The 16,721-nt window shown below is 40.8% G+C and overlaps 1 protein-coding gene across 2 annotated transcripts in view; it reads right to left on the bottom strand.

Annotated features, from left to right (window-relative positions):
- The window catches only part of CMSS1 (cms1 ribosomal small subunit homolog), a 297,016-nt gene that overhangs the window by 79,762 nt on the left and 200,533 nt on the right, over positions 1 to 16,721 (bottom strand). Inside the window, exon 2 of one of the 2 annotated variants that reach the window (XM_060234596.1) lies at positions 9,238 to 9,364. The exons of the other annotated variant lie outside the window; for it this stretch is intronic. Within the exon in view, the coding sequence (XP_060090579.1) occupies positions 9,238 to 9,349 (112 nt within the window). The 5' untranslated portion in view covers positions 9,350 to 9,364. The remainder of the gene's footprint in view (positions 1 to 9,237; positions 9,365 to 16,721) is intronic. 2 annotated transcript variants of the gene reach the window in all.

The raw sequence follows: 16,721 nt of genomic DNA, 5'->3' as shown, positions 1-16,721 counted from the left end.
CAGCATTTTCAAACAGTTTTCTTTTATATTATAGCATGTCAATATTTTCATAGAGTTCTTCCATAGGTGTTCCCACGTCTCCATTTGTATGTTTTTGTTAAAATGTATTGCCCATTTTATCATTTGAGGTTTCACCACCTCCTCTTCTGTAGACTATTTCAATAACAGCTTACAAGTCCTTGAATTCAGTTTTTCATTTTCACCCAACAGCATTTTTTCCATTTCTGTTTGTTCATGCCTAATACCTGTACTTCTAATATTCATTCTCTACCAAGCTTTTAATTTGTTGCAATTAAAACCAATTAAATTTATCCTGCAAATCTTTGGCCGGTTTCAATTCCACTTTGCCTCCATGGATCTTTAGCAGTTTATATGATACACATTTTTCTTCCTGTGGATCTGAAGACAACTTTATAACTTCTGTTGGCACAATCCAAAGTGGTTTTCTCTCATCACCATATTTATTGTATTTTTCCCAAGTATTCAACAAATTCCTCCTTATATAATGGTGTGAGAAAAATCCATCCATCTTCTCCTTCCCATAATACATATAGGCATGCCAACCAAAAATATTTCCATGGCCTTCTAATGCCAAGTCAGTCAGTCAGTTTATTGCGGCTCTAGGCCAATTGACAGCAACAACACAACTCATCAATAACAGTACAACACAACACCAAGTTGAAATATAACATAACAATATAAAACTTGTACATCCATCAAAGTGGTAATAAAATTAGCTGACGTAGGCAACACTTAACTAAAAGCATCTTCTTTCAAATACAGACAGCATTAAATTTCTTCCTGTCAAGGTCGGTAACATATAGAAACTTAGCAAGATCCAAAGAAAGTTGATCACTCCCATCCCCTAAGAGGAAGTAAATGGTTTGGGCCTGATTTAAAGATTCAGCTAGCATTAGATGGTTCCGCGAAAGTCTGTACCTTGCCTCTGTATGGAAAAGACAGTTCAGAATAAGGTGGGAAACCGTATCGACCTCCTCCAGGCCGCACGGACAGATCCTGTCTTCTAACGGGATCTTGTGGAAACGGCCCCTCAGTACTGCTGTGTCCAGAATGTTCAGGCGTGCCAAGGACAGCATCCGCCTGATCTTAATTGGCTGTATCTTTTCTAGATACCTGGCACATTTAAGGTCACTTGTAAAAAAGGTTGGGATATACATCCCCCCAATGCCAATAATTTTCTGTTAAGCAAAGTTACCAAGTCCTTAATCCATGCCAAACAAACTGCATCATGATATAACCTTAAATCAGGTAATTGGAAGCCACCTCTTTCTTTCGCATCTGTCAGAATTTTCATTTTAATTCTAGGTTTTTTGCCTGCCCATACAAATTCTGAAATCTTTCTTTGCCAAAGATTAAATTGTTTCTTATCTTTCACTTTTGGAATAGTTTGGGGGAAAAAAACATAATTCTTGGTAGAACATTCATTTTAATTGCAGATATCCTCCCCAGCATGGATAAATTCAATTTATTCCACTTTAACATATCCTCTTCAATTTTATGCCAAAGCTTTTCATAATTGTTCTTGGATAAATCAACATTTCTCATTGTAATCTCCACACCTAAATATTTTACTTTTGAGGTAACTTCACATCCAGTAACACTTTGTAACTCTTTCTGTTTGCTGAATGACAGATTCTTACTTAGGATTTTTGATTTTTCTTTATTTATATAAAAACCCGCCAGCTCTCCATATTCTTTAATTTTCTTTAACAACAAGGGTGTCACTTGTAATGGATTTCCATTAATAAACATCACATCATCCGCAAAGGCCCTATATTTGTAGGGAAAACCTTTTAGCTTCAATCCCTCTATTTCTTTATCCTCTTTAATTTGAATCAACAAGATCTCTAAAGTCATTATAAATAGCAACGGAGATAGAGGGTAACCTTGTCTTGTGCCTTTGCTAATTATCATTTGTTCTGTCAAGTCAGCATTCACACAAAGTTTAGCTTGTTGTTCTGTATATATTGCCTTAATCATTCTTATAAAATCACCTCCAAGTTTCAGTTTTTCCATCACTGCAAACATAAAGTCCTAATTGAGATTATCAAAAGCTTTTTCTGCATCAGCAAAAAATAAAGCCACCTCCTTTTTTGGATGCTTTTCGTAGTATTCTACAATGTCTGTTACTGTTCTGATACTGTCTCTTATTTGCCTTCTGGGGAGAAAACCTGCTTGCTCCTCTTGGATAGAAATGTTCAAATGCTGTTTGAGTCGTTCTGCTAGTATTCTAGCAAATATTTTGTAGTCATTGTTCAATAATGAAATCGGTCTATAATTTTTGACATTCGTGACATCTCTTTCCTCTTTCGGTATCAATGAAATAACTGCTTCTTTCCAAGTATTTGGCACCTTCCCATCTTGTCTAATACTATTCATCAATTTTTGAAGTTTAGGTACTAATATTCCTGCCAAAACTTTATAAAATTTTGCTGAAAAGCCGTCAGGACCCGGAGCTTTTCCCAATTTCACTGAACTTATTGCTGCTTCTATTTCTGCTTTTTCAATTGGTTCATTCAAAGTTTTTTCCATGTTTTCTTTTAAGGGTTTCACTTTTATTCTTTGCAGGTATGCTTCTATTTTCTCTTTATTTACTTGTTGACCTTTAAATAGTTTAGCATAAAATTTGTAAAACTCCCTTTTAATTCTGGCTTGATCCACAATTTCTTTACCCTCTGAAATAATTCTATTTATGAATTTTATTCTCCCTTTTTTTCTTCAGTTGCCAAGCCAAATATTTCCCGGGCTTGTTAGCACCCTCAAAAGACTTCTGCTGTAGCCTTTCTAGATTCCACTCCACCTCTTCAATAAGTGTCTCAATTGGTTCTGCAAAATTGTAATCTCCCGCAATATTTCCCCCCCCCCGGTCTTTTTTTCAGTTCATTTTCTTTTTTACCTATTTATTTTTGTAAATCTACCAATTGTTTTTCTTTAGCTCTTTTATCTTTATTGTTCAATGTAATTAATATTCCTCTCATAACAACTTTGTACGCGTCCCATACGGTCTGAATTTTAACATCCTGATTTTCATTCATTTGGAAAAAAGCTTTGGTTTCTTTTTCAAGAGATGACACTATCTCTGCTTTTTGCAGTAAATCATTTAGCCTCCATCTTCTCACCTTTTTTCTTTCTTTCACTAACCACATCAATGGATTGTGGTCTGCACCTATTTTTGGAAGAATCTCTATTTTTATAGTAATAAGTCCCAGATCCTTCGTAGATCATAACATATCAATTCTTGAGAAGGAGTTATGTCTTGCTGAATAGAAAATATAATCACGCATGTTAGGGTTAAACTTTCTCCATATATCTTCCAAAGTTTCTTGCTTTGTTAGTTCAAAAAATGACTTTGGCAGCTTGCCATCTTTGTTTTTTTTTATTTCCAGATCTGTCCAAAGAGTTCCTAATAGTTTCATTGAAGTCTCCCATTAACATTACTTGATCATAAGTCACTTGGTCTAGTTGTTGCATAATGTCTTTTAAAAAAGCATCTTTCGCCCCATTTGGGGCATATAATCCCAATAACAGTGTCTTTTACTCATTCATAAACACCTCCACTGCAACAAATCTACTTTCATTATCTTTAAAAATCAATTTTGGCTCCAATTCTTTTTTAATGTAAAAAACCACTCCCTTTTTTTTCTTTAGCTAATGAAAAAAATTCTTCACCAAGAGATTTATTCCATAAAAATTTATAATCCATTCGTTTAATATGTACTTTTTGTAGACAAACTATATTACATTTCTGTTTTTTAATCCAATGGAAGGTTGCTTTTCTTTTTTGTGGTGAATTAAGTCCATTTACATTCCAAGAAATTAATTTATAATCAATAATGATTCTTCAATTATTCTGTATCCCCAAACTCTTTATTGTCCGCAAAAAAACCTCTTCATGCCTTGAGTATCTACTATTGTCATTCTCAGTCTTTTATACTCAAAGCTAAGACCTTCAGGTAAAATCCATCTGTATCTTATTCCCTTCTCTCTTAACTTGTCTGTCAAGTTCTTGAACTGTCTTCTGTCACTGATGACCTTCCTTGGCAACTCCTTCATTATCCTTATTCTGCTTTCCTCCACAACCATTGGGCTCTCAAATTGTTGGCTTAAGATCCTTCCCACCGTATCTCTTGTAGTAAATTTTACTACCACATCCCGTGGTAACTTGTGCTTTCTGGCAAATTCTGAGTTGACCCTGTAAACATAGTCACACAGACGTCCCATCACCTCAGGGTCATCTCCCATAAACTCAGCAATAATTGTAGCAATGTACTCCTTTAGATCCTCTTGGTCTTTTTCAGGCACCCCCCTTAGGTGAATCATGTTCTCCATTAACCTACAGTCTTGTAGTATTGCTTTCTCCTGCATCTTCTTAATAGTATCATCTTGATCCTTAATTTTAACTTCTATCTCCTGTGTCTTCTGTGCTGTTGCTTGAGACTCTTTTCTGAGATCATCAATCTCTTTTTTAATCTCTTTCTTGACTTCCTCAGCACTGGAGTTTATTTCTTTAGTTAATTTCTTCTCACTTTCAATTAAATCTTTCATTACCTTCACCAGTCTTGCCTCCATAGCATCCAATTGTTCTTGAACTTGCTTAGCCATTTTTCCTTCTCCCACCGAGGCTGCTCTCAGACGTGTAAGCCTTGGTTCCAACTTCTGATCAGACATCACTGTCCTCCTATTGCATAAAATGGGTTCTTAAATTGACCTCACTAATCCACAATCTGATGACAGAATTCAATAGATTAGAGCATGCCCTTTCCAGCAAGCCCCAAATCACCATCTTCTGAGCTTCCTAGCTCAAGATATTAATTTTTAAATTTCCTAATTTTTCCAAAATGGCAGCCGCAATATTTCCAAGCCCCCCCCCCTTTTTTAAAGTTTTCCTTTCCCCCCTAGGACTTATGATTTACTTTCAAACAAATAGTCCAAGCTGTTTTACCTTTTGGGGATGATTAGTGTCTGTTTTATAGATTTTTAAAATCCAGTTCCAATTTATTTTATATAAAACCTTTGACCTTTCTTTAATGGCCGCTGATGTTTCTCTATGGTTTCTGGCTCTAGAAAGGACCCAGATGCTTAAGAATTCCTCTTCTTTCAGTGTTTACTTCCTGACTCTCTGGCCATGAAGTCTCGTTCGCGATGGTTGTAGATCCCACGATAGTTATAAAACGTCACTTCCTGTGTCGTGTTAAGAGTCTGCAGCTATGTTATGGCTGGGTTGGGTTTTTTTCAAAGCCACAAGAATTTCAAACATCAGTTATTTTTCTGCACTTTTCTGCTTGCTTTTAACTCCAAAAACTCCACTTTTACCCCCTTCCACTTCTCCTTGATTTGTGCTCTTGCAAACAGTTCCAGATCTTAAATCTTTTATTTTAAGTCTTATTTTAGTCCCGGAGTGATAGATGAAGATCTTTTACCTTAACGAAGTCTTTTCTTCTTTATACCGTCCACTTTGCCTTCAGATGTTATTATAATCCATAGAAAGCTGGAATCTTGATGAGTTTATGTCAATTTAATGACTCTGGAGATTCTTTGTAGACGATGGAATGCAATTCTTCAACGGGGATTCTTCAAAGCCGAAAGGCCCCCCCCCCCCCCCGGGATCTCTTGTCAGCCAAAGTAAGTCCCCTCAAAATTTTCCAAGCATGTCTTAGACAGATTTCTTTCTGGAAAATGTAGGCAGCAGGTGTTAGATTGCCTTTTGTGCCCAAAACAAAGATTTCGGTCTGCTCCTCCTGGAAGAAGCAAGTCAGCTCACCATGTTCCAGCCCCAGAAGCTAGCAGACAGGAATATTCTGGTACCTACTAGTTCTCTCTTTCTCTTCCATAGTGAGTCCTGAAGCTACTTTTTACATCCATGGAAACAACCATCCAGGTGGCAATAACCACATTGGTCCACTGATGCAAAGAAAACAATCTAAGGTAGCTGGTCACCACAGCAATGTTCTGTATCTATTTAACAACAGTAGCATGGTGTTTTGCAACAGTGCTGCACCAAGGACTGCTCCAAATTCTGAGCACACACCCCATTTACTTGCATTCCTGGGTACATCTTCTGTTTGTCCCAAGTGAGTAGCAGAGTGGCAAGGGTGGTACTGTACTTATTGTTACTGGGACTTCCCATTCACCTCAGTGAGCTGTTGTATTCTTTCCTTTTATGAGTCCTACCACTCCCCTCAGTAAGGAATCTTTCTCCAGTGGAAGTGGTTTACTGAGGGAAGAGTCCTTTGGGCTGGAGGAAAGCTTCACACTTGGCTAAGCAGAGTAGTAAGACACATGTAAATAATTCACATTAAAAATGATATATCTTTATAAGAACATTTTAAACTAGCTGGACAGAGTAATTTATTTTTTCAGCTGCTAGGGATGGTTGGAAAGTTCTTAGCCAAAGCAGAACTTTCTTTCTGGATATGGCATTGCAGGGGCATCCATATCTTTGTCCTCAACAGCCACCTTACCTGCCATGCCCTTTTCTGTTCTGTTTGGGCTTGCAGAGCCTCAGAACTGGACAGAGAAACAGGTTTGCAAGAAACTGCCTTACACTGATTCAGACTCTTGGTCCATCAGTCACTATCATCTACTTAGACTAGCAATGGGTCTCCAAGGTTTCAGGCAGATGACTTTCACATCAGCCACTATCTAATATTTTTAACCAGAGATGTCAGGGACTGAACATAGCACCTCCTGCATGCCAAGCAGATGCTCTATCACTGAGCCACAGCCCCTCCCTTCACTTCACTGGTTCTCTTCTGTGCAGCCTGGAGAGAGAACCGTGCCATCTCCCCACTGGTCAACTTCTAAGTCCCTTATGCTCAGTCAATTCTCTTGAAGTCTTGTGAGAAGTAGTGGTCTCATAAGACCTCATGGAAATCTTCAGCCTCTTCCCCGCAACCCTTGCTGGGCTAAAACTGACAGCAGCTATTACCAACGAATGAAGTGGGACCTTAAAAGGCCTATACTGCCTTACTACTATTACAGCATTTGTTCTTGTTGCTGCCGGTGTTCTGACATGCCTGACAGCAATCAGTCATGGTTGAATTACCATATTGTATTGCTGCTCTTGAAGCAATTCTTCTTGTTGCCATTGTCACAGTGGGTTTCCAAATGAATGGCCTATGATTCCTGGGTAAGCCCAGGGGCGGCTCTGGCAATGGGGTTGGGCCCATCGGATTTAGTTTTGGACAGGCCAAGCACTGTTAAACAATCCCTCTCATTAGTCAAGTACTTTTAGAGTTGCCAATCCCCAGATTGGGGCTAGGGATCCCCTGGTTTGGAGGCCCCCCCTCCTGCTTCAGGGTTTTTAGAAAGCAGGTGTGTGTGGGGGGGAAGTGTCTGTTGGGCACTCCATTATACCCTATGGAGACCAGTTCCTATAGGGTATAATGCAGAATTGATCTGTGAGAATCTGGGGCTCTGTTTTTTGTGGTAGAGGCACCAAATTTTCAGCATAGTATCTGGTGCCTCTCCTCAAAACAATCCCCAAGTTTCAAAAAAGATAGGACCAGGGGGTCATATTCTATAAGCCTCAAAAAGAAAGTGCCCCCATCCTCCATTATTTCCAATGGAGGGAAGGTATTTAAAAGGAACGTGATCCCTTTAGACGTGATGGCCAGAATTCCCTCTAGAGTTCAGTTGTGCTTGTCACACCTTGCTCCTGGCTGCACCCCAAAGTCCTGAGATATTTCTGAGTCGGACCTGGCAACCCTAAGTACTTTTATTACTCTTCTAATTGCAACACTGAATTATCAGCTGTTACCTACTCCTATGCAGTGTATAAAACAAATATGGATTCAATGCTTAAGAGAACCAGAACTGCACCCTGAAACATGCAATGAATCACAGCTCAAGCAGCAGAAAGAAGCAAAAGCCAAGTGTTCTTGTACATCTGTTTGCCGTAATATGCAAAATGACAGCAAAAAGTGTATTCCAAAGAAGATGCTAACACATAGAAGAACATAGAAATGACACATAAAAGAGAAAAAATGAATACTGAAATGTCTATTGAAGAAAAAATAGAGCTTTAAGAAGGGGTCTGTTACAGAGCAGTCAGTGCAAAATGACTATCACAGTTCCACTTTCTTTTGATAGAATGCATAAAAAATTGGATCTACTACTTCACCCTATTAGGACATTATTATTCACAAAGGTATGGCTGCTTAACCGAACAGTTTTTGTCCCATAAATAGAAAATGGAATCTGCGGCAAAAGACAACCCTGTTCTCATTATTTTTACATTTTTCCCAAGGTGGCAAAATGCTTTCCTTAAATGACAGGTGGGTGATGGGTAGGGGAATCCCAGGCATAAACAAAGGCAAACTACAAGGAAGAAGGTTAGTGTGGGGAAAAGGAATTCTGATAGCAAATTGGGTTTCCCAGAGTAAGCAGTACAAGCAGCATAATAAGGGAATATAATCAAAGTAGCGGTGAACATCCCAAGAAATCATCTGTATGTTATTGCATGGAGTCAAAATTCTGTTTTACAAATATAACATACGGTATCACATTTTTGATAAGAGCAGAAAGCATATTAAACAAAACCAAAAACATAAGCTGGCATCTATTTTGCAAACAACAATGCTTTGTAAGTTTCTGAAAGAAACAAAGATCAGTTTGTATGTCCACTGTCTGCACCCCATTTGCCTTGTCTCAGTTAAGGTGTGCCGGGGGAATCAGTAAGAATTATTAGAAGAGACTTAAAAAAAAAAAAAAAAACCCTCTCCGTAGGCTACTTACTAAAGTTTAAGTGAAAAAGTATGACTGAAACTCTCCCACAGCATGCCTCCAATGTAGATCGGATTTTTGTTCTCTTGGCCAATGAGCAGCTATGTCTTAAAAGTTCATCCCATAATTTATTGACTACAAGGATGGTTGATTTGCAAAAGCACTATCAAAGGGCCAATCCAGTATTAAATACACTCCAATGCACACAGTATTCTGGTTTTAAACTACAATACCCTTCCTATCTATGAAAAGTAGCATGAATGTTCTCCCCCCCCCCCTTTTTTTCTGCTGAGCCTGATAAAGAACATAGTTTGCTTGCTGTGGGATGAAGCAGGTTTTACATAACTCGGCAGGGGGCCTAGAAAGCTGCTTTGAGACTTGGACAGTAAGTGGAACAGCAGAAGCACTGCAACACTGGGATTTAAAAAAAAAGTATCATGTCTGTCTGTATTCACCATGGGAGGGAGGGAATAATAAAACAACATTACTCACTTCTTGGAAGAGTTCCTATTTTCCTTTTGAAGCACTTGGCCCTCCCTCTGCACAGTGGGGTATTCACTCTGCTCAAGTCAAAAGGAATGTTACAAGTGCTATCTGCACTCATGGCAACATGCTCCAACTAACAAAATGGAGAGATAGTTAGCAAATATTTAGGCCTTAATTTAACAGAGAGGAAGAACAAGCAAATGACCAGTTGTTATAGCCTTTGCAAAGATCAAAGTGCAAGATGGATATGAACTGCTGGAAAGGAACAGGACATTCATTTTGACAGAAATTTTAGCTTACAGTTCTTTGGTTTGCCTCATGTATAAATCTAGGCACATTTCCCTATAAGCTTATAAAACAGAAAATAAATGAAACCAGGTTAGAAATGGTTCCTCTCCTGTTTTTAAGAGCACCTTCAAAAGAAATCCTAAGGAAATATCGGGGGTGGGGGGAGGAATGTATTTAATTCATTAACTAAATAAATTTCTCCCCAGTGGGGACCCAAAGCAGTTTATATCAGTCTCCTCTGCTCTATTTTATCCCCATAACAACACTGTAATACAGGATAGTTTTTGTGTCCCCTTCTTACACGCCCAGGAAAATACTGTTCACCACTTGGGAGTCAGGCAACAGTTTTTCTTCAAGCCAAATTGGCCAGGGATCCTGAAGGTTTTTGCCATCTACTGAGCATGTATTATTATTATTATTAACAATTTGATTTATATCCCGCCCTCCCCGCCAAGGCAGGCTCAAAGAGGCTCACAACCTATAAAATCACATAACAATATAGCCAACAATTACATTTAAACAGGTTCAGGTCAGCCATTAATTAAAACAATCTAAAACACTTAAAACAATATGGTGCTAATATCAGGATATCCTTTCAGTTCTATTGGATAATGGCTGTTCTTCCTGCTACTATATTGGCATGTCAGGATCAATTGAAGGCGAGCCAGAAAAGTATAGTCTTGCAGGTCCTGCGGAACTGTGCAAGGTCCCGTAAGGCTCTAGCCTCCTCCAGCAGTTGGTTCCACCAATAGGGGGCGGTGACTAAAAAGGCTCTTTCACTAGTAGATTTCAGTCTAGCCTCCCTCAGCCCGGGATCGTTAATAGATTTTGTGTACAGATTTAAGAACCTCTGGGGAACATGCGGGGAGAGACGGTCCCTAAGGTAGACAGGTCCTTGGCCATATAGGGATTTAAAGGTCATAACCAGCACCTTGTAGCGGATCTGGTAGCAGGGATCGCTGGGTGTGTGTGTAGGGGGGAGGTACTTGTGAATTTCCTTCATCGTACAAGGGGTTGGACTAGATGACTCTGGAGGTCCCTTCTAACTCCATGATTCTATGTTAGGCTGAAAGTGTGTTACTGTGAATATAGGCAGGGTTGAAATGAAAGAAAGACAAACCAACCTTTCCAATATTGGGCTGATGGTAAACAACTAGCAATGTGGGTAACAAAGTAATTCTAATTACAAAACTATCTTCTACAAAACCCCAGAGCAGGGGACTATCATTATGGCTCTAGAGCCAAAAAGTGGCTCTTAAAAAAAAAATTAAGCACTTACAGCATACTGGAGAGATAGATGAGGTATTAGAATAACCAGTATTCTGAAGAGAATAGCAGGAAAAGATTTTTATGGGATTAAAGAGCTTCTTAGAAATGCTTTGCAGAAAAGAAATGACCAAGGTGAATAGTTGCTAGTAATTCAAGGGCGAACAACACACATACATTAGTAGCACTATAGTAAACAACCTGCAGGGTGCTCCTGTGTGTATTTAATACACATTGTAAGACATCAGGTGCACAGGTTTAAAAACTCACGACTAGGGAGGGGCATGAACTGACTTACGAACCAAAGTTTGTGAAAAACTGGGCCGGTTCATTGGTTTGTAAACCACCATATTTTTTGTGGTGGTTCATTTGGTCTCTGGGTCTCTCTAAATTCTTTCCCTTAACTCATTGAGTCCTGCCACTGTCATGGCAAACATCAGTGAGTGAAGGGAAAACATTTAAAAATGCTGGCCCCTGGAAAATCCCGCCCCCCCAGCTCATGAATCATGAATCAATTTGGAAAACTGAAAAGCTCATGGTTTCTCACAAACCATGAACCACCACAAACAGAGACATGGGGCGTGTGACGGAACCGGCCCGATTCTGCCTTCAGACCCGGTCCCGTCAGCTCCCTATGGAGTCGCCAACTCCTGGAGGGAGCTATGTCTCCTCCTGCCCCTTGGGCTCGCTGCCACCACCTGCTCAGTCCCGGGGTTCAGATTGAGAGGAACAGGACTCCCAATCCCCCTCTCCTGCTATGAGGCTTGGCCTCAAGGTCCTCTGCCACCCTGCACTTGGGTTTCACAGAGACCTCAGCGCTTCTTTGGGGCACCCCTGGAGGATTGGCACCTTATCCAACTGCATGCCTTCCCCCTTCCCCGGGGCCCCCTTCTCAAAACAGCGTGGTCTAAAGCGGTCTGGGGATCTAGGTGGTACAGAGATTGATTGCCAGCATTTAAACAGTAAAAATATATTTATTTAAAAAGAGAAAAAGATAGGAAAAGGAAAACAAACCAAAAACAGTTGCCTTTAAAAAGTTAACACAGCCTAATACAGCACAACACAGCTCAGCAAACAGCATAACAAAATAAAGGTGGTTTTTAAACGCATCGTATTGTCCCTGGTCTATACTTGATCTGCCTAAGAGAATGACTTACTTTGTCTTACTGCCTGGAGGCCTCATTTTCCTGAGCAGGCCCCCCACAGGCCGGAGCTCAGAGGCAAGCAGCCTCTCTTCCCGAGCCTCTGCTGCAAACTGAGAAAACTCTTCCTGCCTAGCACATGGCAAGAACAACAGCCCTTCCTGCCTCTCTAGGAGACTTTCCCCCTAGCGTTGTTGGTTTGGCTCCGGAAGGGAGGGGGGGGAGTGAGGGGAAGGCTACAAAGCCGGCTGAATGGATTTACTGATCCCTGCCTTTTTGGATGAAGCACCAACACTCTCAGATGGCGTTTCTCCACAGGGCGTTTTTGCACTGACCTTCAAGTGGCGCGACCACCCTCTTCACACCGGAGGATCTGCCCGGATTTCGCACAAGAAGCGCCGGCGCACCCAAAAGAGCCGGCTACTTCCGTCGCGAAACCCGCTCAAACGTTTTCCTGCTTCTTGGCGGTTTCCGTTTGAGCGGGTTTCGCGACGGAAGTAGCCGGCTCTTTTGGGTGCGCCGGCGCTTCTTGTGCGAAATCCGGGCAGATCCTCCGGTGTGAAGAGGGTGGTCGCGCTACTTGAAGGTCAGTGCGAAAACGCCCAGAGAAAAAGATAGAGAGAGCAGAGGGCAGAGCCAAAGGGACAAACCAAAGCCAAGTATCTTGCTTTTCAACCAAAATTCTCAAAGCAGCTCACAACCATCACCAAATGCCACTTTCCAGTTGCGGGGGGGACGGACACCTTTCCATTTAAAATTTAAAGTCTTACAACAAATGGGCCTTTGAGAGGAGGACAACAAAACAAATCCCAGACATATAATAGAAATATATTGAGGCAAAACCCAAATGCCAGACACACAGTATTTATCTGGCCTTCAGCAAGCAGAACAGATTTTTTTAAAAATAGCATCTGAATTGCTTTCAGAAAGAAACCAGATACTAAGTTCAAAATACGTGTTAATGGACTCCATGTCATAATCTGTACTGTAAACCTTCAATGCAGCACAAGCTGAAGGAAATTCAAATAAAATTAATAGATGCTACTTGAGTGGTTGCTCTCAATAACTCACTGGAAGCCTATGAAAGACTTAAATGCTTTCCTGTAATTATTTCATCAAAAGCACTGTCACACCAGAAGGCAGAGGTGCCTATGCAAAAGCGCCACATACTATGAGGTAATTCTAATTTACATAAAGAAAATAAGATAAAAGTAAGAGAACATCATGTATTTGTTCTTACTTGTAAAACTCAGGCTGGAGATTAGCTGAAACCTGTGAACCAAAAGAAAGTTAGCTGTATCTTTGTTTAAGCTGAATTTTTTGTGGATTTGGAAAAAATAGTTCTTGGAACACAACATTCTGAACTCTGAGCTCTCTATCTATCTCGCACTGACTTTTTGAAAATGAACTGCGTCATGTTCTCAGGTGTAGGCAGGCAGGAGTCCAAAGCCAGTCCAAGGTCAAAGTCCAGGAAGTCAAGCAGGAGCCAAGTCACCAATGCAGAATCACAAACCAGAATCAGAAGTCAATGTCCAAAAGCCAAAAGGTCAGGGTGCCAAGGAAATCAAGCAGGTCAGGATCAGGAAGTAGCGCAGATGCAAGCCAGAGAATAGACTTGTTGCTTCCACAAGGTTACCAGGTCCTGGGTGGGAGCTGTATGAGAGTCTCAATCAGCCTGCTCCCTGGGTGGCAGTGACTCTGCTAGAACTCAGGGCTGAGAGATCTGAAGCATCGGCGTGCCTCATGTCTTCGCTTTTGAAGTGCTTCGAACTCTTGAGATGGGAGGAGGAGAGCTTGGAGGAGATTGATCGTCAACAGTTGACACTGGTGCCTGGAGAACCAGCTGCTGTTTGTTCAGCTGAGGAACTGGCTGGCAACTCTTCCAGGTCTGTTAACCCTTCCAGCTCCTCCTCGTCAGGGCTCATGACAAACGGGTTTCTCCCATGATTGAAATACATGTTTTGAAACGTGTCATTACTATATAAGAAGCTACCAGTGATGATGGATCTGACCTCTGGTGAGGCTCTTTGGGTCCTTCCAAAAACCCATGCAGTAACCCCCCCCCCCCCCGCTGTTCTCTGATTCAGCTGTTCACAATTACTGAAACTATCTGCAATTCTGAATTCCTCTGACCTCTATGTAGATTAAATCAATCTCCCTTTCTATTTGGCAAGATGAACACTTCTGTAAACACAATGTTTTCACTTGACATCTCCTAAGGTCAGCATATTAAAAAATGTGCATGCTTTGCCACTACGATGATGCTTCCAGGCAAGATTTCTGCAAGTGTCAAGCACATTAAATCCATGTGCCTGAACTTACAACTCATTCAAAGCTGGTCCTTGGGCTGATTGCTGTTAATCCCAAAATTTACTATGAGAACCCACATGGATCACACCATGCCAGGAAAATCATCAACAGTAGAACCACATACCAATTGGCACTGCTTCAGTGTGGTACCGCTGGCTTATTTATTTAAACTATTTCTAGGCTGCCACTGCAACTCCAAAAGGGCTCCCAAGGCATTTTAACAGGAGCATTAAAAAGCCAATAAAACATCAAAAATGTATAACTCAATTAACTAGTGTAAAAAAAAAAATCCAGAACAGCAACTTTCTGTTGCAAAAAATAGTAATAAGACAACTTAAAAACAGGTTTTAAAAACACAGTTAAACAGTTAAAAATAGTTCATATAATAATAACTTAAGCCAGAATTCCACAGCCTTGTTAAACCTGTGAGCACTTTCAGAATTTTAAGAAAGGATAGGGAACATTCCCCATGAACTGGCAGCCATGAAGAGGACACAGTCACAAAATGCTGAACAGTTCCAACCCAATCAACATCATATGCTGCAGGCAGCTGCTTCAAAATAGGCACTCCCTGGAGATAAAAAGGCAATGCCACCTTGGCTTTTTATAAGCAGCTCCTGAGCTGAGGAAGCAAATGAAAGCTTTGCTTTTGGGAAGAGTTTTTATTTTCTGAGAAAGTGTGTGGGGGGGTTTGCTGTCTGCAAGCAGGGGAGAGGTTTCCAACTCCAGACATAGAAAAATCTGTATCTATACCTAATCCAAGGCTGTATAGCTCCTGGGATGGACTTGGCACTTGGGAGGGATGTGGACTAAAGTGTCCCCTTTCTGTTCCATTCATTTATTTGGATTTTACCACCAAGATGTAAACAAGTGCCAGGAAACTCACTGGTGGGTCCCATGGCACTAGGGTTGCCAACTCTGGGTTGGGAAATTCCTGGAGACTTGGGGATACAGCCTGAAAAGAGTGGGGCTTGGGGAGGCTCAGCAGGGAGATGAAGACAGGGAGTCCACCATCCAAAGCAGTCATTTTCTCCAGGAGAAATGCTCTGTGGTCTGGAGATCAGTTGTAATTCTGGAAGGTCTCCAGGCCCCACTTGGACTGTGGCAACCCTATATAGCACCCATGAGTGCCACGTTGGTGATCAGTGAGTTAAGTGTAAACTAGAACCAGATTAAAATTACTACTAATCAGCAAATCAGTACCAGCAGGGGGAAAAAAATAATGCAATGGTCTAAAAACTTACTTAGCACTACGGTTGTTGGAAAAAACTCCTTTAGTGATGCTGATCCATTAAAAAAAGGCATCCAGTCAACAAATTTGCTCTGTAATGGCCACTGCAATTATCTATATAGCAAACTTTCCAACTCTTTCCTTTCACAGAATCTGCACCACCTTAACACAGACATGAAGCAACCTTATACTGAATCAAACCATGTCCCATCAAGGTCAACATTGCTGTTTACTGAGATTGACAGCGGGTCTCAAGCAGAGGTCTTTCAAATCACATACTATCTGTTCTCCTCTAACTGTCAGGGGTTGAAACTGCATGCCAAGCAGATGTTTTACCACTGTGCCATGGCCCTTCCCTATCAAAACAAGAGACAACAACTGACTGTTACTACACCAAACTGGCTCAATACAGCCGCAATACAGGAAGGCAAGCAGGCATGCAAATAGATGGGTGGGAGAGAGGTGGAGGTAGAAAGAAAGCAACTTTAACTTTAAATGCATTATCCAAGCTGCTGGCTTGACTTGGAGAAGTGATTTAAAGAGAGAAATGCCTTTTCCAAATCAACTGACAGGGTGTTGGGGGCTTCAAGAGTTACATAATATATTTGAAAGAGCCACATGTGGCTCTGAGCCGCAGTTTGGCCACCCCCGCTATAAGCCATGCCACTCTGTTACTGAACTGCCAGATTACTAGGTTATTTCCCCATTATCAGTTGCTACCAAATCAATCCATCTTAAGTAACAGCTGTTTGGACTTATACTACCCTGAAGCAAAAAACAGCAAAAGAGAAAACAAAACTTTGTTACATTTTCAAAGTACAAAAGGAGGGAAAAGGCTGCATGGGGAAATACCACATGGAAATGAATGCATGTCAAAGAGCTGCATGTTAAATTGGATAATGATTTCAATTTCTGCAAACTCTTATCATGTTTCTCAAATTATTACTGAAAAAAGACTTCAAGACTGAACAACACCCTCTGCTGGACAGAAAGGATTTTACAGCTTCTAAAACTATTTTTGTATGCTCTGTGGGATTTCCTTTAGTTAGGCTTTTAATGAACAGACATTTGAAATCCTGATTCTTGGAAATGTCTTCAGATGTCTCAGGAACCACACAGGGGACTTCCAGAGGCTCTGCTGACCTTGGGAGGCAAAAGACATTGCAGGAGTGATCAAGGCTTTAATTCTGGATGACTGTACTGGTGACAGAGGGAAAGAGGTAACAAGCTGTTATAGGTTAAGGAAAACTGCC

Source organism: Heteronotia binoei, chromosome 3, assembly GCF_032191835.1.
Source record: "Heteronotia binoei isolate CCM8104 ecotype False Entrance Well chromosome 3, APGP_CSIRO_Hbin_v1, whole genome shotgun sequence".
NCBI lineage: Eukaryota > Metazoa > Chordata > Lepidosauria > Squamata > Gekkonidae > Heteronotia > Heteronotia binoei.
This window is presented reverse-complemented; position numbering and strand designations above follow the sequence as displayed.